Source organism: Columba livia, chromosome 5 (assembly GCF_036013475.1).
Source record: "Columba livia isolate bColLiv1 breed racing homer chromosome 5, bColLiv1.pat.W.v2, whole genome shotgun sequence".
Taxonomy (NCBI): Eukaryota; Metazoa; Chordata; class Aves; order Columbiformes; family Columbidae; genus Columba; species Columba livia.
This window is the reverse complement of record NC_088606.1, coordinates 36,012,945-36,038,555: the sequence shown is the minus strand read 5'-3', so window position 1 is coordinate 36,038,555 and position 25,611 is coordinate 36,012,945. Positions and strand designations below refer to the sequence as shown.

The 25,611-nt window shown below is 37.1% G+C and overlaps 1 protein-coding gene across 50 annotated transcripts in view; it reads right to left on the bottom strand.

Annotated features, from left to right (window-relative positions):
• Positions 1 to 25,611, bottom strand: part of GPHN (gephyrin) — a 295,661-nt gene that overhangs the window by 35,833 nt on the left and 234,217 nt on the right. For 31 of the 50 annotated variants that reach the window (XM_065064308.1, XM_065064325.1, XM_065064322.1 and 28 more), the window contains 5 exons: positions 19,944 to 19,986; positions 15,137 to 15,274; positions 8,676 to 8,768; positions 5,241 to 5,296; positions 432 to 551 (listed from right to left, as the gene is read on the bottom strand). In XM_065064308.1, the coding sequence (XP_064920380.1) occupies positions 432 to 551; positions 5,241 to 5,296; positions 8,676 to 8,768; positions 15,137 to 15,274; positions 19,944 to 19,986 (450 nt within the window). Of the gene's footprint in view, positions 1 to 431; positions 552 to 5,240; positions 5,297 to 8,675; positions 8,769 to 15,136; positions 15,275 to 19,943; positions 20,014 to 22,336; positions 22,400 to 25,611 lie in introns of all 50 variants that reach the window. The other 19 variants (XM_065064293.1, XM_065064318.1, XM_065064297.1 and 16 more) reach the window with 2 other exon arrangements.

Below are 25,611 nucleotides of genomic sequence, written 5' to 3'. Positions count from 1 at the left end.
GAAGCCTGAAATACAAAGAAGACTGCTCTACTGCTAAATGTGAACTCAGTAGAAAAGAAAGAAATACACTGTTTGATTGCCACTACTCTGTATTTTAAAATGTGAATGCGGTAGACACTCAAATTGGACTGTAGTTATGGATCTCCGGGAAGCATTTTCCTTTCACTGAAATAATGCTCCCAAATACCTTAGTGCCAGCATTCAACAACTATGATGAAAAATCAATGTCAGGACAGGTAGGTCTGGTGTACTGTTATCACAGCCTGAAAAAGTGAGCAGAATTGTCACCAGGAACTGATGTGAAAGTCCTTAAACTTCTGAGATTAACAGAACAGCTTTTCTGTGTGACTATTTTTCATATTTACAGGATTGTATCAGGAGCCATTTTCTGCTGCACACAGAAGAAAAACGAGTTTTAACTTGTGACTCACATCATCTGATTCCCTGATGAGCTCTGTATCTTCCACTTGCACCACTGCATCAGCACCACATGGAATTGGAGCACCGGTTGTAACGCGCATTACCTGGCCAGGCATCACAGTCTGAGTCGGCTGAAAAATGAACAAATAAAAATCAATTTACTTTTGAAAATATAAATCTCAAACCATCTGAACTTTATGGAAGTAATCTGGAAGACTAAAATTCTTATTTGTGGCATGACTTGATATACTGCTAGTGATATGAGCAGGTATAAACTCCAATGTATCTGAAGATCACTAGGCCATCTTTTTTTACATGGTCACATATTAGGTGGCTTCACATTTTCCCCCTTAGTTTTCTATCACAAAAATAAATTTCAGAAGAAGCAATATACTGATACTCTGGTTGGCTCCAGAAAAATAACTGGCTCAGAACTGTAACAGCTAGTTGGTGACCTTCTGGAAGATTACATGAGCAAAAATCTAGTAGTTCTCTGTACATAAATATTTTCAGAGAGTATTCTGGTTCCCAGGGATGAAATTTCATTGCTTTGGTTTGGGTTTTGTTCCATTTTGTTTTACCAGCACACTATAAATGGAAACCCAGCATCTTGTCGGTAATGTAACCAGCTGCTTCATTTTTAAGCAGATTTCCTGAGACTGAGACACAGCTCAACACTAGTTCACATTGAATATCCATGTTTGTGAGGATCAGTTTAGCAAAGCCTAAAATTGATAACATTCTACAATTATGGAAAGTAACGGTTCATTACAAAGTTTCAGCACAAGCAATACAAACAATAGAGAAATATCAGAACAACATGACAAAACAAATGACATGGTTTTAATAAAATTTCTCACCAGGCAGCCTATTTTAATACATACTTTTCAAAATCCAGAGTAAAACTATAATTTGACCATAACCACTTAAGAAATAAATAACTAAAATAAAAATCCTTAAAAAATGTGACTGAAAGAAGCTTTTATGATGACTGAAATTTCACTGCTGGCCTATGAGTGCTTGATTTCCAGAGCACTTTAATGAGCCCAACTTATTTAGGCTTTACTGTTATTCATGAACATGTGCTACACGCCAACCACACAGCTGTGATAAGACAAACATTTTCTGTACATGTCACACGTATAGTTCATGTGCAGACTGACTCTATATCCCATATGCAGCACTGGAATATGTCCAGGACCTCTCAGCATGTGATGAGCCATATTTGATAGCAGCCTACGGACCTGCAAGCAGCACTGCCCAAGCGCTGTTCCCCGCTCCCACCCAGACGTCAATCACTCCATGACTTTTGACAGGACACCCTTCAGACATCTGCAAACTCCAGAGCGGTGGTCAATGTTTCAGCTGCACAAAGCTGTGTTTGCCTTGCCCATTCTTCTACTCCATTTCAGTGCTGCCATAACCTCCGAAAACTGTTAATTTGAAATGTGTGTATTTCAAAGGTTAGTCACCGGGACAGAAGCCAGCACAGACTATGCAAGGAGCTGTGGATGAACAGCTGAGATGCTGCCATTTATACTGAAAAGGCTTAAAAGTTAAAATAATCCTGTCCAGTGTGTTATTTTCACTTTTATGAAAACAAATGCCGCATAGGGCAAAGCGTGTGCATTGGATCATGGGAGCTCTTCTGCATATTGTTGCACATATAGTCCACAGGTACATTACAAACAGGTAATATTGTTTTGAACTTGTTAATGTATGGATGTCTTCAGTGATGATTTCCACAGGAAAAATGCATTGCATTAAAAAATCTTCCCATTTAAAATGCATTTTTTGGGCCTTAAGAAGAATACAAATGTCTACAACTCTGCCAGAAATCAGTGCCCATGGGGATAAAATGTGCTGTAACTATCCATACTTTTGCATTTTATTACTAGATGAGTTAATTTTTTGAGATGTAATGATGTGAAACATTTAAACAATTTTATGATACAAGAACTGTGGCTTTTAGAATTGGTTGTGTTGCTCATATGTTTAATTTCCTTTCTGTCCTTTGAGAATTCAATCAGATTAACTTTATGAACAAAAGTCAACCATCAGATTTCCACATGAATCTCCAGGGCTGTGTTCTTCTATGCTAGAGACTATTAAGAAATTATTCCTTCTCAGAAAGCATAATAATGTACAACAATTTTACAGAAGCTCTTTTAAAGGCCTTGGAAATCCCACATTTCCGTGGAATAGGGCAGTACTGGGTTCTGCCCTTTGCCTTCGTCGTTGATAATCTATTTTATGTTAGTCACTGAATAAAACCAAGAAATAATCTATCAAGCACAGCCCTCATCTCAGGCATTTTCTCTTGCACATAACTACACTTCTCCTGTGTGATTTTCAATACTCCTTTCTGTAAAAAGGGCCAAGGTAATGCAAATGTTTCCATCCTATATTGTAGCTGGTTAGTCCCAGTGCCTCTTACAGATAGATGTCTTTAGAAAGACTTGTACAAAATGCTAAGCTCCAGCTATGCAAGTCTATAAGAAGAAAACCATTGCTCCCCAAGGCTGAGGTTTTCACAGAGAAGCCAAGTTGATGGGTTGTGACTAGTACTCTCAAATGTGCCCCAACCTCCCCAAAGCAGGACAGTGTCTGAAAGTTTTCCTCAAGAGAAAATAAAAAATGGTTGTTAACAGCAACACTACCATCTGGAAATGCAAATCAGAAAATAACACACAATTTACAGATTGATACAGAAATGTCCAACTTGGCTATATGGCCTCTCTGCAGTTCTCAGTCCCATTTTCTTCCTCTGTACGTAGCATTTACATAACCTTTTTCCCTACAGGAGGAGCCAAATCTGAAACTATTTTGAACTCCCTGCTGTGAATCATTCTGTTAATTGGTCTGTAACATGAAAAGCAGAATGTTGCTGCTGAGAGTGACTGAAGGGTGAAATGAGACTGAGGAGCCTTCCAAGGCTATAAATAATTTCTTGGGAAGGAGATGAACCTGAAGATCTGTGGCCCAAGAAAAAAACTTTCACCAATTATTCAGAGGTCAACAGTCTCATTTTTCTAACTTGCCACTGGTATTCTCAGAATTATTCTCTGTGTGCCTCCTCCCACCCAATTTTTGTTTATTGCCAGAGAGGTTTCCCACTCCTACTAATGCGGGAGGACAGACTGTCCCTGTAGAGAGACAATTTTGAGCGCTTGAATTTTGTAGGAAGGAAAAAAGCTCCCATTTGCCCTTTTATCCTTTGTACAAACCGGCTGAACTGATTAGGACACTGAAACGCTGTAGACCTGTGGGCAGTTCTCCCCATTAAACACAGCTTCAACAGTACTGTTTTTAAGCACCACTGTGCTGTGACATTTTTTAACTAGCAAAATGATAATATTGATGATAGGTGAATAATGACAGGAGTGATAATTCAGCAGGTTGCTCTGCTGGTTCTTCCATTTTATAGTGACCATAAAAAGAACTGTAGAAATAGTTGGCAGTCTTTTTGGATTGTGGACCAATCCATGAAAATGCAGACAGAAGAGCTAAAAATCCAAGGCAGGTGAAATTCATTAGTTTACTTTTATAAGGTTTAAAGTAATTTTACGTATTTTTTATAACATTCATTAGCCTAAGTTCATGTGAATATCAGTATTGAGAAGATATCTGTCATACCAAAGTATAATTCATGCCGATGGATGGGAACAACTGCAAAAATTATTTTCACAGTTCTCTGTACCTATCATGATTAGCCAAATTAAATGTTTATTATCGTTTTAGAGGCAGTTCAGCTCCATTTTAAAAAAAATGGAACAATCTTGCAACTGGCAATACTTTTAAAACCCAAAAAACTTCTGAAATGCATCCATTTTACTCTAGACTTTTTTATTTAGCAGTTGAAATGTCCACACTGTAAAATCCTCATTAAAACCAATCAGTCCTTTTTTTTTTTCCTGTTACTTATTCTATTTCTGCATCATTTCATATACAATACACAGAATTATAAACTGGGACTTGAAATAGCCTGAGAAACATTTGAATTAACCCATGCTCTCCTGAAAATAAGGTAGAAGGTATAATTAAATGGACAGAATAAAAATGTGATTGAATACAACTGATTTTTTTTTCCTATCACCTGAATTTTAGTATAGGAACTTACCAAACATACTCGAGTTTGAGAGCAAATCCCAAATCGTGTCCATTAATGATATATTCATACAGCACAACAGGTCATGAATGGGTGCTGCCCCAACTTGGTTTAAAATTCAATCCACGTTATCTGCTAAGATGTGCAAACACTCTTTTGATTTAACAAACAGAAAAGGAGCAATACTGCACACCAGCCTGCTTCCAGGCTTCCTCTAGATTGTTCTGATCACTACCTACCTTTAAAGGCTTCGTGCAAAATTCTTGCACTTTGTTTTGCAGGTGTTGGTGTGAATAATGCAAGCAGCTGGTGGGAACAGTTTTTGGGCTGATGTTTCTTTTAAAATCTGTGAGCTGGAAGGGGTTAAATCTTGCTTTTCTCGGTTTATGAATTGTAATGCCACTAGAAACCTTATGTCCTCTACCACTGTACTACGGTAGAACATTACTGGGTGCATGCCTATTGGATATGTCGGCACCAGGCTCTGAAGTATTTTGGGATATCCTTGTTAGTTTCTTATGTAACTGCACTACCTCACTTCTGAAATCATAACCCAAGGCACAGAGCAGGAGGCTAAGTACAGCTGTGTCCTACTTCACACCACCTCCAAGAATATTGAGTTTTGTAGCACTAGCAAGGCTTGTAAAAATACAAAGCAATATCTTACAAAAGAAAAATACATAAAAAAAAAGAGAAAAGAAATTGTGCTCACCTGCTCACCAGCCTGGGATTCTCCTATGATGAATCTATCTCCTGGGCCATCAGCAGCTGTTAAGATAGACAATGCAAACGGTAAAGGCTGAACCAAAACAAACAACAGCAAAGAATGATCTAAGATTCAATTCTTCAGTGTCAGCATGACACAGTTTATAAAAGTTGGAAAACATTTTAGGTCCTTTAAGTTGTGTTTATTATTTTGAAAAGTAACGGTTCTACAGTATTTTTAACCAAAAATTTCTGAGGCATATGGAATCAAGTAAAGGGAGATTAGGAGGAATTATATTAATTACAAAGACTTAAGAGTGTTCATGAGTTTATTTTTATACAAATGTCTGCCATGAGCCAATTTTTTCTATGTGAAACTAGCACAGTGGAATCACATATTTTGTAAGTATTAACTACATTATTTTCTAGACAACAATGGAATATTGACATTTCTAGATTCTATTTCTGCCTTTGGAGGAAAGTGTGGACAAGCACAGTGGTTACAGACTGGGTAGATGACCATACATTTTCATACATTTTCTGAAGAGCAATAGGGCTAATATAATGCAACTTGGACCACCACATTAGAAGTCTGGGTTCTGCCCCTTTTTGTAATTTTAGGAGGTAGCACTGAACTAGTTACCTTATACCTTTCACTGAAGCCATTCTGAATAGTAAAAGTTGGAGATCATTGATTTAACAAACCAAAGGTATCCAGGACTTCTAATTTAACCAAATCTGTATTTTTACAGGTACAACAAAAAACTCCATTAGCAATGGTGCCAAGTTTCTGCTTCAAAGGTCCTAGCAGCATTATAGACTCTAGTGTGAAGCACATATGGAGCACAAACAACTCTGCCTGTCCAAGCACAGCAGGTATGCTGTCAAGAGTGTTCAGACAAACTGGGTTCATATGACCACATTTAAATATGTCTTTTTATTAATTTTAAATCAGTAACTGTCAAATGTTGACTTATCAGAGCTGAAGTTTCATCAGGGACAATCTTTACCTTAATACCTTCTGTTTCATTTCAAAAGCTCTGAATTTACAGCTAGATAACCTTATCGTATTGAGAAGTGCTTTCAGGAAGGATGCTCATGCAGTCTGTATAATGAGTTATTACATTTGTACTCGTACATCAGCTGCAACTCTGCAGATTATGATCTATGGTACTTAGACATGTTTGAAGACTAATGATTAACTTAACTTTAAAAGTCTATCAAAGAGCCTAATCTATGAGCTTTAGAACAAATTCTAAAATAAGGAAGTGGAAAAGGACTCTTCAGCTACTTGTCTTTGAATAATGCATATAATACTACTGAATACAGTTGTCAGACTGTCACTGAAAAAAATGCACTGGGATGATCCAGAGAAAAGAAGAGAAAAAAATTCCTAATAGTGCAATTATTTTAAACTTGATACAATGTTACTGAATTAGATTTTATTCCCCCATTAATATTGATACGGAGACAATGTTTATAGGTGAGGTCCAACTGACAGAGTTTGAAGAAAGTGGACAAGGTTTTGGGCAGACAGGTTTATGCGACTGAAAGGTAATAATTTATTTTTTTTGTAAAAAGTATCTGTTAATGTAGTCAGTATTATCTCTGCCTACAAGCTTTGTTTCTCATATCCTGAGATAACAGGCCTACAAGAGCAATAAGAATAGAATAGAACCGACTGTTTCAGTTGGAAGGGACCTACAGTGATCGTCTAGTCCCACTGCCTGACCACTTCAGGGCTGACCAAGTTAAAGCCAGTTGTCACGGGCATTGACCAAATGCCTCTTCAACACTGATGGCTTAGGGCATCAACCACTTCTCTAGGAAGCTTGTTCCAGTGTTTGACCACCCTCTTGGTAAAGAAATACTTCCTAATGTCCAGTCTGAACCTCCCCTGGCACAGGTTTGAACCATTCCCACGCATCCTGTCACTGGATGTCAGGGAGAAGAGCTCAGCACCTCCCTCTCCATGTCCCCTCCTCGGGAAGCTGCAGAGAGCCCTGAGGTCGCCCCTCAGCCTCCTCTTCTCCAAACTAGACAAGCCCAAAGTCCTCAGCTCCTCCTCACAGGACGTTCCTTCCAGCCCTTCCACCAGCTTTGTTACCTTCCTCTGGACACGTTCAAGTACCTTACTCTTACTCTATTTGAATCCACCACCAAAACTAGAGTCTTCTGTGTTGGTTTTGACAGAAGTTGTTGAAGACAGAGTTCATGATCCTTCTGTTCATTCTGTGTGTTTACTGAGGCTGTACTTGTGCTTTCCCTTACTTTGTAGCAATCAGGTTGCAAGACAGCATCTGCTTGATTCCCAAAGCTCTTGTCAGTCAGCATTCTACTGAGAGCTCCCTCTCTCAGCTTTTCTCAGTGTTACAATACCTCTATTTCTCTGGCTACATCTGCATTCCCTTGCTGCTATTACTGGTCATTTTGGTTTGCCTGTCTCTCACACACAGATGACTGACAGCTGCAGTCAAACTAGTCTTGTAGACCTGGAATTTTACTTTTATACCAAATCCATGGGGAAGCTATTGGACCACATCCATTGTATGGGTTTCCAGACAGTCTATTTCATGGACAGTTACTTTCTGTTGTTTCAGCTGCCACTAACAAAAAACACATTTTAATGTCCCTAGAAGAAAGTTGGCTATTGTGTCCAAATTTCGACATGGTGTTATAACGATTCAACCCCTGCCACAATGAAATCACTACCGGTATGATGTTGAATCATATATATTTTAATTTTGCTCCACACGTATCTACAGGTGAATATCATTAGTCTTACTTTACAAAGACAAAAAACTGATGCACAGAGAAAGAACTTGCTTAAAATCACGCAGCACCTAGTGGCAAAACAAAGGATGGATTCAGGTCTCCTGGGAACTACTCACTACTTGTTCCATAAAGTCACACTACTCACTTTTTTATACATAGCAACCACAATATCTTCCAAGTAAAAATTAGTTTTTCTTTTGAGGTGCCTCCAACAGAGTACACTCTGATATGTATTTTTAAAAATTCCCTAGTGCAATCATAAAACAATTCACAAATAGGAAGCTGGATCTGTGACAGTTCAACAAAGTGAGAAATATGTAAGAAATTCCTGATTAAATCAAAAACAGTGGAATAGAAGAAGAATCTGTCATTTAGAAATACATGTTCTATTACTTTCCTGAGTTCTTTAAGTTTCCAAGAAACTCACTAGTAAGATAGGTGCATGTCTATGAGCATACATGCATATGTACGTATATATCCACTTAAAAATCTGAATTCAACTGGTCTTCCTTCAAGATAGTTGCATTCTACATAATTGTGCCTCCATCAAGTATCTGAATCAAATCTCAACCGTAGTAACCACTGCTGGATCCAAAACAGGTGAAGTAGCATGTTATAAAGTTGTTTTACAGACATTATACTGCAAGTCCACAAAGTGAGTGTTTACCTCTGACAGCGTAGCCGTCTTTTACTGATGCTGGAAATGGTGGTAGATTATCTTTTGCATATACATCTTGAGCAAGGACTCGGCCCATTCCATCTAGAAAAAAGAGAAAAGAGCATGCTCCATGTCATTGCATCTACTGAAAGGGGAAAAAAGGTGAAGAGCAGTGTGCTCTGATGGATGAAATCTGTCTGTATGTGACATGAATGGAACAGATCTAAGATTTTTGATTTCTGCCTCTACATACACGAAAAAAGACTGGAGTCTGAAACTACTGGTGAAAGATTTGTTCAGTAAGTCTGTGTTCCTGGTTAGGGTGAAATTGTTGACAGTGAATCTGAATGTCAAGCACTCGGACCGAGAGGTAATAGCTCTGGTATAGGATCAGGCAGAACAAACAAGTGTTTGTTTCTTCACAATGTTTTCCTCCTGAAGTGTCTTAAAGATACATACTTTCCTGTATTTCAATTTTAAAAGATTTTTTTTTAAGCTTTCAAAATAACATTTCCAAAGTGAATTCTGTGTAGAAAAGGTGAGAGGTGATCGATTGAGCTCAAAGGATTCAACTTAAACAGTAATGATGGACAAGCTTCCCTGAACCGACAAAGAAGTTTTGCAATAGATGAGCTTTGCCTCATTGCTGAGAGTATTTCTGCTTAAGGGAGGGTGAGTGCCCGTGTCAGGATTATTTATGTAAATTTACACTGTTCTAAGTATTTTAATATATGTTTGAAACATACTCTTTCCCTTCATGTAGCAACCATGACTGAATGAGCTGTAATTTGGCTCAGAGCGACTGACATGAATTATTTCACCCTTGGTCAAGTGCACACTATAATGCTTGCTTTCATGGCACCAGCAAGAGTTTTCTTTTAGTATGATGTGGGACAGAATGGAAAATATCTATCTTAACCCTTCACACAGTGGGAGAATGAGAACGAAGATCTATTACATGTGTGATTAGATGGACTGAGAAGGGGCATGTTGGTCAGAACTAGTGAGATCAACTTGATTCCAGTGTGCCTAAGTAGAAGAAGCGAAGCTCATCTCTTAACAGAGGCTACCACTCTTAGGAGCACATTGTGGCACAGGAGGGCGACATGCTGCTGAAAGTATGAAGGAATGAGAGGATGCATGAACATTGCTGCCAGGAGAATGTGCATGGATATGTACTTCATAGATTATGAACATTCAGATGTGCCAAAGAGAGATATCCTTAAAGTGTGTTTCTGTTTCTACAGATAGGGAAACAAATGTGGTCCTGGATTTGCTGGGAAGGCAGAAGACCTAACATTGCACACTAAATGGACAGGTTTTGTTAAAAAGGGCACCTACTTGATCTGAAAATGTTCAGCTCCAGTGAAGTGCCATTATAATGGAGATTAGATTTTACTTATTAACGCAAGGTGATTTAGTTAGTAATTAACTATAACATCATTGCGCTCACATCCATTTGTATAAAATTTCAGCTTGAGATGAATATTTACGTTGCTTTTTTGAAATAGGTATTGCCAGGAAAATGCTGATAAAACCTGCTAAAGCAACTCGAAAAGCACCTTTGTGATAGCTATTAATATATCTGTGCATCACTGCATATCACTGTCCATGATACACAACACGTAAGTCATTAGAAAGCTCATGAAAGCTTGTACACTTGCACTAAAAAAAACCCACAGACACTGACACTTAAATTACAGCACAGAAAAGGCAGCTATCAAAGGCCTAGTAAAAACAGCCTCTGCTCGCAGACACACAAAATCTCATACAAAAGCGATGCTTCTAATTTTAGCAGGCATGTTGTGTCTTCATTTTACTTCTTGTCTGCATGCAAAATTACACCAATTAGAGCAAAGTTGAACAGTGTGTTCCTGGCATTCTGCCATGCAATATTTGAATGGAATAAATGGCTAGCCAGTAGCGAGAATGAATTTCATTAAGGGGAGAAAAATGTGAGAATTACTTGCTGAAGCCTTAAGCATTTAAAATGAAGCAAGTCAGCAACTAAAGGACAATCTAAAGTACCTCTGTATTCTCCTTTATTAGAGCAATTACTTTAGAAATCCACTGTTTGACCTTATTTAGATTAATTGTAATTCAAAAATGTGTTCTGAAATATTTTAATGTCATCAAACTGCCCCTTGTGATGCCCATAGCCTTCGATTCTAACACAAAATAGAGAATTACTTTAAACTCAGTTTTCAAATTTGGGTATTTTTTAAAGCTTAGCTGGTGAAACTGGAACAGTTCTGTGACAAATACTGATTTCTCAGGGTATTTGCACTGGGACAAAACAGTGAGACAGGTATTGTACTAGAGGTGATGGATTTGCTCATATTTTGTAAATATTGCCCTGGTAGCACTTCAGTACGATATGAAAACGCAACGCTACCCAGATAATCAGCTAGTTCAAAATGAAGAAGCAGTGGAAAAACTGTCCAAGCTCTACAGAAGTTACAGAGCTCTTGGACTAGATCTGAAAAACTGCTCCATTCTCAGGCTTAAGCCCATGAAGTATAGATTGCATCTGCTTTGTACTTTTAGTATCAATTAAACTTCTGCTTCTTCTTAGTTTCAAAAGAATAATCATTATCATGCTGTCTAAAAACTTAACCTTATATATACATGGAGTAATGTTCAGGTAACTGTATTTAGCTGGAATAAAAGGCTAACTGGGGCCTTCATACCAGATATTGATGATGGCAGGTAGGAAATACACTTCAGATGTCTTTGGTTTATGCCATTTCTGCAAAATATTTTAAGACTGTCTTTTTTCTTTTTTTTTTAATGTGGAAGAGGTTAAATGATCTATACAGGTACTGAGCAATACACTTAGCAATGCGAAAGTCATGTTCCAAATGGCAACTTTACTCAGCTTCCTCCTTATGTTAGGACAGAATAGATTTGAAAGACTACAGCAGGCCTTGACTCAATCAAGAATCAAGTTAGGGCTGTACTGGCTACTTGTACAACATTCAGCAGCTTTATTTGTGAGTTTATTACTATGTAATATGTTTAGTAATGTAAATAAATCAGGTTAAAATCAATTAGGTAATTTGCTAATGAAATTAATTTCAATCCTGGAAGTTTAAACATTTTACTTTCCTTACAGAGAAACTGTGCTCCCAAGAGATAATTTTCAGGAGCTCAGTGTTAATTCAAGGCACAAAACCAAAAAGAAAATAAACACAGCACAATAGTGCTTTTCTGAGTACATTTAGTTAGGATTCAGGCCTCCAGGACTGTACTTCTATTATTTCCTGAAATTACAGGTGTATTAAGTGAAAAAAAACCCCATAACTAAATTAAAACCGGGTTCTTAATTCATGGTATTCTTCAAAATCAGCATTTTTAGCCAACTAACGTATATGTGTGTGCATACATACATACATACGCCTTTACAAAAAATTCCTATATATTTGTCTGCATAACACTATGGTGATTACTTAAGAACTTCTGAAAATGGGATTCCATCTTGAGATTTGTAACTGCAGATTAAGAGAATTTCATTTCCGGTATAACAGATGCAGATGTGTCCTTTAGGACGTCTCCTGAAGGCTCAATCCTGAAATTTCATACTATGTATTAGGGAATCTTACAGTGCTAACATAAGTATATACTTCTTGAAAAATAAATTACGAGATACAAATTTAAACTAGAGTGAAAAAATATGAAGGAATATAGCTTTGTTAGATTTTCATTGTTGGCACAATTATGTGAATATTAAACCAAGAATATACCTGTACAGCTGATGACCTTACCATGTATCTAACTCTTTTATTTTGGGTGGGAGAGAAGAGGGTCATAACTGAAGTGTCTCAGCAGGCTTAGAACATTGTTTCTAAAAGAATAACAGGGCCAGGAACAATAATCAAAATGTTCCAGACTTAGAATTGGCTTGTATCTTATGTCAGTAATGAGGTAACATGAAGAACAAAATGAAATACCAACTAAGATAATATCAAGTATACTAATATACCTTCTCTTACCTTGACGGCATACTTCCATGTAGTAAAATAAGAACAGAAACAACCAAATTGTCTTTTTGACAAATTAGAGTATAGAAAACTCTATAGAGAATATGAGCATCTAGCCATGACCAATTACCTCCAGCTACCTCTGTAAGGACATTTTGAAGAGCATGTAGTCTGAACAAAGTCACTCTGTTATGGGTATGGTAACTTTATCAGTATGAACACAAAACTGTTATTTAGCCCATATTTTGAATGGTTTTTAATATTAAAATAAATTACATGGTGAAAGCTTGTCTAAGGCGTGTTGCATCAGGAAATTATATGTGCTGTGATTTTTCTGATTTCACCATAGTTCTAATGAAGAAGTTTACAAATCAGATATATGAAAAGGCTGCTACTTACTGTTGTTACAAATATGTTTGCACAAAGACTAGTGTATACATATAAACAGATGGTGATGTTATTGTTATGTATGTCAAGATACCTGTAGCATGTGAAGATTATGCTTATTTTCTGTCTGCCTAGAATAATATTTTTAGCCACATTTTATTAACTTCTAGTAAAAACACAGCTTCTATCCAGAAACACAACACAAGCAACATAAGTGTTGTGAAACAGTATGTAAGTTGTCATCCAGAAGTGTAAAAGATAGAAGAGGAAAAGTGAAAATAAAGACAAGAGAGTAAGACACATTCACAGAATCAAGGAACAAAAAAAGGGAAAAACAGCAGCTTATCAGCACTTGTTTTCCCCTATGATCAATACAACCCAAATTTAAGTGCCTATTTCTTCACTTAGTTTTGCAGTAGAGGTTTAAAAGATCAAAACCATTTTTATATAAAAAAGAGTAATAATGCTACAGTACCTTTTATAGCAAAACAAACACATGCTGTGCTTATTTTTCAGGGAGGTACACACCAAATTTCTGTTTTTTTTTTTTTTTTTTTTTTTTTTTATTTCAGGAGCTCGGTGTTGTATACACAGCATCTACATGGACTAAATGCACCTAATACTGACTCATCATGTTGTCCACAGAGGGCTGTCTTAGCCAAGGCATTCAGCTGACAGCTATCCCAAAAGATCTAATGGTGCTCAGGCATTTATGCCTTAATGCTGCCTTCTAACCTGCACACCATTATGAAAGTGCAGGGTGCAACATGCACACCCCTTGTTGACCCAGTCCTGGTGCTGCTCTGAATGCAGGATGTGCAGCGTCTTCTCAGAGATCTGCTTCCCGCTGCCAAGGCACAGCGCAGTGCTGGTGTCTGCTTGGAGTGACTAAACCCACAGCTCTGCTAAATCACTATGTCAGTACGAAGACATCTCCAAGGTTTGTGGCAGCACAAAGATTTGGTGAAGAGCATGAAAACTCTGAACTTTCAAGCTAGAAGATGGAATATTTCATTCAGAAACTGTACCTCTGTACCACCTGAAGTTCACTGATGTCCTAAACATTTTGCCTCTTGAGGCTCACGGTTCCACTATCTCTCTGCTCACCACCTTACCTTTGGAAAATCTGTAGGAATCCCTGGAGGAGGCTTCCCCCTTCCATACCTACTTCAGGATTACTTGTCAGCATGCTTACTGTCATGGCTTTGTTCTGTGCCAAGAACACTCTCCCAGATAACACCCAGGCATGGTGTTAGGGATAGCAGGAGGAAGGGAGACACCTAATAGGCATTATGAACACACTGTTTCAGGAGGGAGGATAGTTTAGCTGCATAAACATGAGAGATGCCTTGCTAATTCCTTTTAAGGCCAGAAAATGGCTTCACCTATCCCCATTTATTTAAGAGTACAGACATGGTCATGTCTGACATTTTGCCTGTTGTTTGGTGCCTTTTAAGACAACATCACTGTATAAATCAGCAACAGTGATCCATGATTCTAAATTTTCACTAAATCAAATATTAAATGCAAGTAAGTATCAGAAAAGGCTCATATGTAGTGGTAGAATAGAAATGGTTTATAAGAACAGAAATTCTGGAATGACTATTAGGCCAAGCAGGATCTGAAAAAAACAGACTGAGATTAACTGTTAAAGATATAGAAGTGGAAAAAAGTGATCTGGAATCAACCATCACTTTGATTTGATCATTAATCTCAGATTGGAAAGGGGGTTTAGTGAGAATCTCGCACAGTAAGAAAACAGTGAACAATGACAGTACAACTTGGAGGTAGTTGGCATCTACAGAAGTCCAGTGTTAAATCAAATGCTGAGGCAAATGGTGGTTTCTATGTTTTAGCTTTGTTGCATGTAAGACAGAGCATAGGAGAGTTCATTTACATATTTAGAGTTTCATTACAGATTCCTTCAGAGAGCAGCACTGAGCTAAATCAACATTCTCCTGACGTTGAAAGGAGACTTTTCCTCCTATTATTGGCATTTCCTAAAGCAGCTTCTCCTAGAAAAAGTACTGGTTCCGATACCTCACAGCATTAACAAAAGGCAACAACTACCGTAACCCTCACAAAGAATCCGACTTAAAATACCTCTGTAATTGATGATTTCTGTTCCAAGCACTGGGGTCATCTCCAGAACTGTGATGAAGGCCTTGTCCATAGATGTCAATGGGAATGGAGACATGCGGTGTCTTCTTGCTACCTTGGTAATGTCAACAGCACTGTGACCTGAAACGAGAGAGCACCAAGTTTGTATATGATACAATGTGTAGATGTACACAGTGATGTTCAATTAAACCACTCTACTGAAACAAATCCGCAGTAAACTAGATTAGCTAGTTATCACTATTGACCATTTAGGTCAGACACTGGGAAGGCACTGTATTCAACCAGAATCAAAAGAAAGATTTAAAACAAAGTGCAATTTACAGTTGAAAAAGTTCACAAAAGTGTATATCCTTACTTATAATGAAAAACATACCAGAAGTCTTGATGAGTATAAAAGGATCCATTAATTAGAAACAGAAACCCTTCAAAGATTATGTAGTATTTTATACCAAGGATGATAATCTGAGGTTAACTCAGTTCTGTGAACTATGAAGTCAGGACGATTCACTCCTCATTCTGTTCTCCACAAACACTCCTCAATATGCTACGTGCAGTGCACAGATAAAACATACAAATGGACATTGTCCCAGTGAGTTTAAAATCTAAGAGTGAGATGGGAGTCAAAAGGTTTGAAAAGAGGGTAGAGGGAAGCACAATGTAATCACTGGACAGTCACGACAGCAGACGGGGTTTCCAGATTGTGGGCGTCCTACCCATTGTCAAGATTTTGTGGTCACCACAGCAAAATCACATTTAAATGTATAATTGGAGTGAAGGTAGTAGTATAGATTAACGCAACCTTACTTTTCCCACGTATGAAGGACAGGTTAGGAGAAAATACGACAAAAGCTGGTTGAAAATGAAGCCAGCAGCATGTTTGATTTCTTGATACTTACTGAGAGAGTAAACAAGGGGACAACAAGCTATGAAGGATTTTGAAAGCGAAGATAATCAAGTAAAGAGAGGGAACTATTGCAGGAATACATAAATAAGACTAACAGATATAAATCAAAAGATCAAGAAAATGACATTTGTAGAAATATCTTGAATGGATTTGCCTAGAACAAGAAGGTTTTTATGAGAGCCAAAGTGGATGATGTTCTACATGTAATATGTAATGATATTCCTACAGCAACATAAATTATAATATAGCATTAACAAATAATAAAAACTATTTTTTAATAACTTGATTTTGCTTTGCAGTAGCTAGCTGAATATCCCATTTGCTGCTGCACATGCCTTCACATTCTGGAAAAAAGAGATTATCACTTTAAGTGTAGTCTTCTATTAGGTTGATGCAAAAGTAATTGCGGTTTTGGACCGTGAATTGTAGATCATTAGAACTAGGTTCAAACACATCTTTATTAATCAAAGTAGAAACCACTACAATCAACACATTTTTCCCACTGAGAAATAAGTTTTTTTATTCTTGTAGCATAAAAATGCATGCTTTGGGATTCGATGAACTATTTGAAAGCACTTTCTGTATCATGCTGCTTGTGGAAGCGTTTACTCTGCAAAAAAGTTGTCGAGATGCTTGAAGAAGTGGCAGTCAGTTGGCGAGAGATCAGGTGAATATGGTGGATGAGGCAAAACTTTCTAGTCCAATTCATTCAACTTTCGAAGTGTCGGCTGTGCAACGTGCAGTTGGGTGTCATCGTGGAGTAGAATCAGGCCCTTTCTGTTGACCAATGCCGGCTGCAGGCATTGCAGTTTTCAGTGCATCTCATCGATTTGCTGAGCATCCTTCTCACATGTAATGGTTTTCACTAGGATTCAGAAAGCTGTAGTGCAGCAGAGCAGCAGCAGACCACTAAACAGTGACCATGACCTTTTTTGGTCCAAGTTTGCCTTTGGGAAGTGCTTTGGAGGTTGTTCCTGGTCCAATCACTGAGCTGGTCGTCACCAGTTGTCATATAGAATCCACTTGTTGCCACATGTCACAATCTGATCGAGCAACAGTTCACTGTTGTTGCACAGAATAAAAGAAGACAACACTTCCAAATGATGATATCTTTGATTTTCGGTCAGCTCCCGAGGCACCCACTTATTGAGCTTTCTCACCTTTCCAATTTGCTTCAAATGCTGAATGACTGTAGAACGGTCAACATCGAGTTTTTTGTTAACTTCTCATGTAGTTGTAAGAGGATCAGCTTCAACAGTTGCTCTCAATTGGTTGTTGTCAAATTCTGATGGCCTCACCTTCAAGGCTCTCGTCTCCTTTGTGCAACTTCTTGAACCACCACTGCACTGTATGTTCATTAGCAGTTCCTGGGCAAATGGATTGTTGACATTGCGAGTTGTCTCCGCTGCTTTACGACCCTTTTTGAACTCAAATAAGAAAATTGCTTGAATTTGCTTTTGGTCTAACATAATTTCCATACTCTAAAATAAATATAAAATAATCAGCAAGTAATGAGTCAGTAGCAAAAAACCATAAAGCGTGAAAAGTGCATTAAAATTATGTATAACATAGCCACATTTATTTCAGAATGTATTCCAATATGAAATGGCAAATTTCAACAATGCAAAAACTGCAATTACTTTTGCACCAACCTAATAATAAGTAACTACAAAAAATAGTAAAACAATCACACAATCTAAGTTTTTCCTTCAGAAGAGAAGGTTGCTTAATTGATATGTATATATAAAACTTCTTTCTAGCACTGACACATGCTTGTCTCTCTATGTGGGAGATTGTTCTTTTTTTTTTTTTAATTCCATTAACAACATAACTATCTTTAAGAGTAAGAAACAGAGACAAATAAAACTGTCCACCTAATTCCAGTCCCAAGAAAGATTCTGGAAGAAATTATTTGAACAATCCCTTTGTACATATTTAGAAGATAACATGATGATAAAAGCAGGTGCTGTGAATTTGACCAGCACAAATAATTTCTAACTGACTTAATTCCTTTCCTTTACATAGCAGTTGGCATACTGAGGAAGTGAGAACCAGCTGCTGAGATATATTTTAACTATATTAAGACTTTTCACACTCTTAAACATGACTTTATCATAGGCAAACTCAGGACAAATGATCCAAGTTAAACTACTGGAGGATAAAAGTGCAACTACTGAAAAAACTGCACTCCTAGATTTAACAATAGAGATATCCCTAGCAAGCTTGCATTTTAAATTACTATGCCTATATTTTGTTAGCAAACTCAAAAAAATGAGGAAAAGGAAAGGAAAGCATTTGTGAGACACCATGAAACTTCTCATACTTTTCTCTGCATAGAAAAATAAACCCTTGCTTAGCAGTACTGTAATCCCTGCAGATCCAGTAGATTCCATACAATTTACATTAAAAACTTTTTCCTGACTCCATAAATTAAGGAAATATTTTCTTAAAGGTTGGGAAAACTGAAGGAAGGTGCTAGGAAAAAATATGTCAGGGCAGTGAACACTGGTGGAACTGTGTAGCAGTAAACAACCTTTATGCTACAGGCAGGGAAGTGCTTTTATGTTTTTCTTCTACTGCTACCTAAACCTCAATGTTAGCTACTTCAGACGCTAGCATTTCACCTCTCTAACCCTTAAAACATGAATGAATTCAGAGACTTTGAATGGTGCCCAGAGTACTAGCTTCAGATTCAGAACGCTGTGTCTAATACACGCTATTTGCCTACGTCAAAGGTTCTGTTAAAATCTGCTGAGAAATGTGTTGTTCAATAGTTTTTTTGAAACCAGGTAAAATCCCCTAATCTCTGACAACTTTCTTCCAACACCGAAAGTGACACCCATTATTTCTGTAAGAGAAGCCAAGAAAATACATACTCAAACCCAGAGCCCCTCTGGGTTTAACACTGGCGTGAATAACCTTAACGAAGAAAGGAAGAAAGATGCACATGTAACTACTAACCCTTCTCTTTCCCTATTCCTACAAACAAATGCCACCTCTTTTTTTAGAGGTATGATACACTTAAACAGACCTGGATACAAACAAATAATGATTTTCTAAATTCTCACTTTACTAAGTAGTACTTCTAAATTACAAGTAAATGACATGAAACAACTCCCCAGATCTTCCCAAGTTGTCTTTCACTGATTTCAAATGTCAGATGGCTCTGAAAATAACTACTTACAGTAAGCAGCATTTTGCATGACAAAATAATGCTCTAGCTTTGAAGCAGCAGAGTCAATTGGCTGCATAAGGCAGAAAATTCCTGACAGTCTTCTCTCTTATCACCAAAACAACTTCCTATTCCTGTTGTTATACATATATATATATAGATATATCTATCTACACATTTGGTGAATCCAATTTTAGACTAGGAAAGGTTCCCATAAAACAAAGGAAAGAAATCATGCAAATTATAGAACCGGCCATTTGGATCAAACCCGAATTCTTAACCTCTGCATTTTTTTTGTTTGGTTTTATGTAACCCAACATTCAATTTCATATTCTGGTATGAAAATAAAAATCATATGTATTCAACTTGAGAATTTCCGTTTTCATTGCCTTTGACTGTTGATTCTTTTTCCCTATAAAAGTTGCACACACATGATCAATTGCAACAAAACATCACCACAAACAACACAGACCGCCATGTCATTAAAAAACCAACTTTGAATAAAAAATTAAAAGGCAACTATCCATTAACACATGAACACTATGAGGTTATTTACATTTCTATTTTGTCTCCAGACTGAATTTCATTGTCTTGTTAAATTTCTTCTGCCAAACCCACTTATGTCCCAACCGTATCCTTCTCATTTGATTATCATATGCTGTCTTCTGAGCGCTCTTAGTTTCCCAACAGAGTTACGAAATTTCCGTACTTACTTGCTCTGAGGATATTCTCCTTGCTGCTGCACCTAGACTGGACCTGCAGAGAGAGCACAAAGAGTATGAGCTACAGAAGTTGACAAGAATGCAAAATACAGAGATATAATGGGCAAGCTCCTGGGATCTAAGACAGAGGCTATACATATTTTCAGCAAAGTTCTTACATAACTCTACATGAGAGAAGTACATTAAGCAGAAAAGTAGCAGCTGATGGTCGGAATCTGATAGAAGCAATTTGATTCCACCCCCTACCATAAGAAGCAAGATGGACTAAGGACAGTAACAGAGTAAAATCAAGGAACAAAGTGGTTAAAATTACACATTAAGCTCCAGTTAAAAAAAAAATTTAAATCCACATTTTCTTATACAACTGTGATCACAGTAACTCTGAACCTAGGTCCTGTTTTATGATTAGACATAACATAACTATATTATCGTGACCTGCTTTAAAATTCTATTATTGACATTTTCAGGTATTACAGAAAGAATTTAAAATAGTCAATTTAGATTGTGTTGATTCTGAAAATATTTAATAAGACTTCTTTGCAATTGTATAAGCGACCCACAATTGTATCAACAGCTGCTAGCTAGGGCCAGATAAACTTCCTCAGTTGTTTCTGTTTGAACAGTATATATTTTACAGTGCAATTCTGGGTGAGAATGACAACTGGTTTCTCAACAAATCCTCTGCCTTGCTGCTTAGCTGCCGCTGTGCTATTCCAGATACATTAGCCTGACTCCAGGGAAACTGGATGATTCATGTTGGTCTAATATTCTAGTAACACTGGATATTTAAAGTTTCATCTGTTTACCACGCAGGTTTAAAAAAGAATTGTTTTTGAAGAGTATCAGTCCTGTAAACACAACACAGTTTAAACTTTATCTGTATTGAAGTATCAGCTCTTGGTAATTCTTCTGAGGTTTGGAAAGACAGAACATTGTACAATAACACGGGAGTTGCAAGCTTTTAGATAAGCTATTTGAACAGCAATCTATCTTCTGGCAGGTCAGCTGGCTGAACTGGTAGCACTTGAATAAAAAGCTTTCTGTGTGTACAAAACCCCAGCTAATGTGAACTTCACAGGAAGACAAACCTCTAAGAGAGAATGGAATCTCTTTTTTACTTCATTCACAAATATATTGCTAAATTTCAGTGAGAGGACTAATAAAGTAAAACTGTGTACACATGGTGAAAGAAGTGGAATAGCACAGGTAACACTGAGGGTGTAATTTCCCTGCAGAACATTCATCTCTGCTGAAAAACCAAAGGAGTGAATCCAGATTATCTTTCAGACTACAGTTTCGATTTGCAGTTACAGAAAAATTGCCTAGAAAGTGAATATGTGTGATCTAATAATTGATGAAGAATGGTACAGTCTCAACTCCCAAAAGGCCGTCTTCAGAAACGAACAACCATTTAAGGCTGAAACCAACTGTGCCCCAAGTTCTAAACCTCTTTCTTCTGTTCCACAGCAGCTTGCCCCAAATGTGTATTCACATATAAAAATTAGATTCTACAGCGCAACACAATTTACTTATTGTAATGGAATAACTTATGGAAAGTAATGTTGCAAATTAGAGTGGGTTATGGTGTCCTTCCCTGAAAAAAACTGTTGTTTAAAACAAAACAAAACAAAAAAACAAACAAACAAAAAAAACCAAACCCAGAAACCCCCCAAACCCTCCCTCCTTCCCACCAAAAATACCGTAAAAGAAAACTGCAAACAAATATTAATTATGCCCAAATTTGGCCCAGAGTTGTTTTACCAGATTTCAAAGGCATGAGGTGAAGTCTCTTTGGAAGAAGTAAATATTTATCTATAATTTACCAAAGGACAATTCTGGGCCAAAAAGGTGGTATAATGGTAGGAAAGAAAGCACAAAAGAGAGAGTGGCACAGACTGAGAGAAGCAGGATGGGACGTGGCAAGCCAGAAGATGGTGTGTGTAAAAGGAGACATGGGCCTATGTGTGTAAGACTACTGGTTAAAATGGAAGAGGCTCTCTTATTTCTCACTGAAAACCATATGAAAAGAGAAAACGAGGAATGGGCCTGCTGCAACATAACCAAGCGATTCAGCAAACTGTGGAATGAAACTCAGTGAGGTAACATAGTCCTAAAGAAAAAGGCAAAAAAACCAAAAAATACAAAACACAAACATTTGAAACAATCTACTAAAATAAACTAAGTAAAATATGTGATCCAAAGGACACAGATAAAAGCTACTAGAGAAGGAGGAAAAATGTTAGCAGACAAAGACAGTGCTAAAGAAGTAAAATGGAAGTCAAGAGAGAGTCTTCAACAAAGTGGAGGAACAGAAGGAGCCCAAACCCATAGCGCAAAGCAATGTTTGCGAATGGAAAACAGCTCCTTTGAGCAGTAATAGTTACTCTCGAGTTGTAGCCTCTATTCCTCCTCAGTTCATCTTTAAGCCCTTCCAACCTATAGTGGAGCTAGTGTATGGACAAAAACAAGAGATTTATAATGAACAGAGCAGCTGAGATTTGCAGATCAAATCTTCTAATATAAAAAACGTGCCGACAAAGTTTTGCTCTTACAGAGTCCAAATGACAATGGTAACAAAAGACAGCTGGCTTCACACGCAGCTTCGTACAGGCCATTTTTTTAATTCTGTGCACACAGAGGACTTGAAATTTACTTTTTGCTTTCTTATACCCAGCCTACAGTTTCCATGTTATCACTCACCTGATGGGCAACATATGCAGTATGAGAAATAATTTGCTTCCCACAAATTTTAAAAGCAGCTGTGGAAGAGGAATCCATGATAATAAAATAAAAGGCTTGATCAGCTACACTTGATCGTTTCCCAAGCTATGCTCACAGCTGCAGAATACAAACCATGTTTTAACATAACTGACATAAAAATTAGTTATTACATAATACTTCTGTTTGCTTAATATGAATTGCACATTGATATCCTAAATGTTATTTTAAAACAAAACTGCAGTAAAATACCATTTTGAATAAAACCCACTGGCTTTCTAACACATACAGTTTCAGCAGCAATGGAGCTTTGCATGAATGGGGTCGTGTTCTTTAAATGCCTTTTATCATATTCATTATTCGTATGTTTTACTACTTGGTTATTTGTGACATTTACAGAAAATCCGTATTCTTTTCACAGCTACTGCTAAGTCAAGAATCCATATTATATTGCATATAGTACCATGACTGACTGGGTGAGTGATTAATAGTATGATTTACTAGAATTCTTTTTATTCACAGGTAGTTACAGAAATAACAACCTATGGCTGTCTCTCACAGGGAAAGTATAGATTTATTGTTTGTCCATTCTACCGCCTCTTGGCTCATGATGTTCCTTGGCAGAAGACACAGTGGGCTACCAGCCAGTACCATTCCCTTGCATAGTTCAGGCAGAATGTAACCAAACCCAAAGCATTTGATTCACATTACTCTGTTCTCAAGCAAACTGCATTTTATGTTCTTTAAAATATAATTTCATCATGCTGGAATGCAGAGTAAGCTTTCTTCCATAGGCTGAAGTAGTAAATACAATAGGAAATAAAGTACTCAAAAATAAATTAAGGGAATGGTAAAATAAAGAGTACTTCTGACAATTTCTATCAATCAATCATGATTTGTCTGAAAAATGAAATCAATGACTGCACTAACCTGATTTAAATCTATATGATATGTTTTGCTGCAAATAAAAATCAGTCCACAATTTTTTTTTTTAACACGAAAACCAGAAAAAGACACAAAGAAAAGTTCATGCTACAAGTGAAAAATTAATGTGAAAAATAAAGAAAAAAAGGAAAATTGAAAAATCCTTTAACACTTTACCATGACTGTTAGGAATGGTTAGAGAGATTACTTACCTTTTTAAAGTCATAACAAGATTAGCACAGAGTATTAAGTCAGCTCTTCATTATGGGAGGTACAATTAAAAGCCGTTGGTTATAATAAAACAAATTGCTACACAAAGATGAAGAGTTTCCAGCCCAGTATGAAAAGCTAACTCTTATGGGAGTACATTTCCACTCAATTTTACAACATGAAGAACAATTCAGAACAATTACACCAAAACACGAGTAACCATCAACAGAAAGAGCCTGTTTCTCAGGAACACAGAGCCTGTAGGAGGCTAACCCGTAATCGTTATCATTTACTTTAAAGCACATGGCTCCACTTTTAGGAAAGCATGCACAATGTGGAACCACCAGCAGAAACCCAAACATCCATACGGACACGGAGGACTAACGTACAGCAAAGGGAATGAGTTTGCCAAGCGGTAATGAAGGAAGCAGGGTACGCGAAGCACAGCAGCCGGTAACAGTTTCTGAACTCTATTCCCCTAACTCTGCCATAAACACCGGGCGGGCTGTTTATGAGCTATTGCACCTACCACAACTTACTGTCAGTGAGAAAGCTGTAACTCATATAAACCTCTCCTGTAAACTTCAGCAGTTTTATGAAGAAAATTTATTCTGTGTGATGTGGGAAAGTGTGCTGCTGCTGCTTTTTCTACATGTGTTTTACTTAAGAGATAGATGTGTACCTTACGCAGCATCTAACACTACAACAAAGCCCCCTAATAACTCATGTAAATATTTCTTAGCATTTTATACTGCAAAGCATTTCAGTGGCAAGAAACATCTCAGTGCCACTTAAGCTTTAATGTATACTGCCATGGCTAAATTCTCTGTTCAAATTGTCTTAATCTCATTTATATTCATTAGCATCTACATGGGTAATCACGTGATCTGAGTTCTGTACCATATACTCTGAGCACATGCCTTTTCAATGTCTCTCAAAATTTAAACAATTTTCAAATCACACATGATCCAATCTGTAACTCTAGAGATTTGCACTACGTTTCTTGCCTAAAATACTCTCTTCCCCAAGAGTGCAATGTACCATAATCAGTATCTGTAACTAACTAAATAAAATAAAACTAAAGCATTAATAACCATGTCTCAAACTAGTGTAATACCACTATAAAAGGAATTGATTTGGGCCTGTTATTCTAAGCAATATACATAAGGTTAAACTAGGGGCTAATTTGGAAAATACAAGGAAACACATTGTTCAAAGAAAAAAAGTTCTAAATCTAATATGAAGAATAGAAAGAGTTGCTTTGATTGAATTAATATGGGACATAAAAATGATGTCATTTAAAAAAATTCACAGGAAAAGTGTATACTTCAGAAAACTTTTCACAAAGTATTTGAAGATTAAATAATCCTGTTACAAGATGCACTATTCCTATTTCAGGAATGCATTCCTATTCAAACAGCACTTAAGCATTTGGAGTCTGTGGGAAGAAATAAGCAAAAATTATTTGAAGCCAATATCATTTTAGGAGCAGATTTTTACCACTGATTAATTGTTACGCTTTGTAGACTGGACACTGAACAAAAGCCATCTTCAAATCTTGAATATGCCTTTACGTCTTCATCCTTATATTATTGAGTCCTCTTTTCTGAGGTTTTTCCTAGACAGCTACACATTACATAAAGATATATTTAATTTTGATTGTTTCCCAGTGGAGTATGAACATGGAATTTTATGGTCAGATCATGATTCATCCTAACTACTGTTCAAACAGGACAGTGGACGTGAATTGATGAATACACTGCAGAAATATGAGGGCTGAATTGGTTCATTTTACAGGAGCAGTACA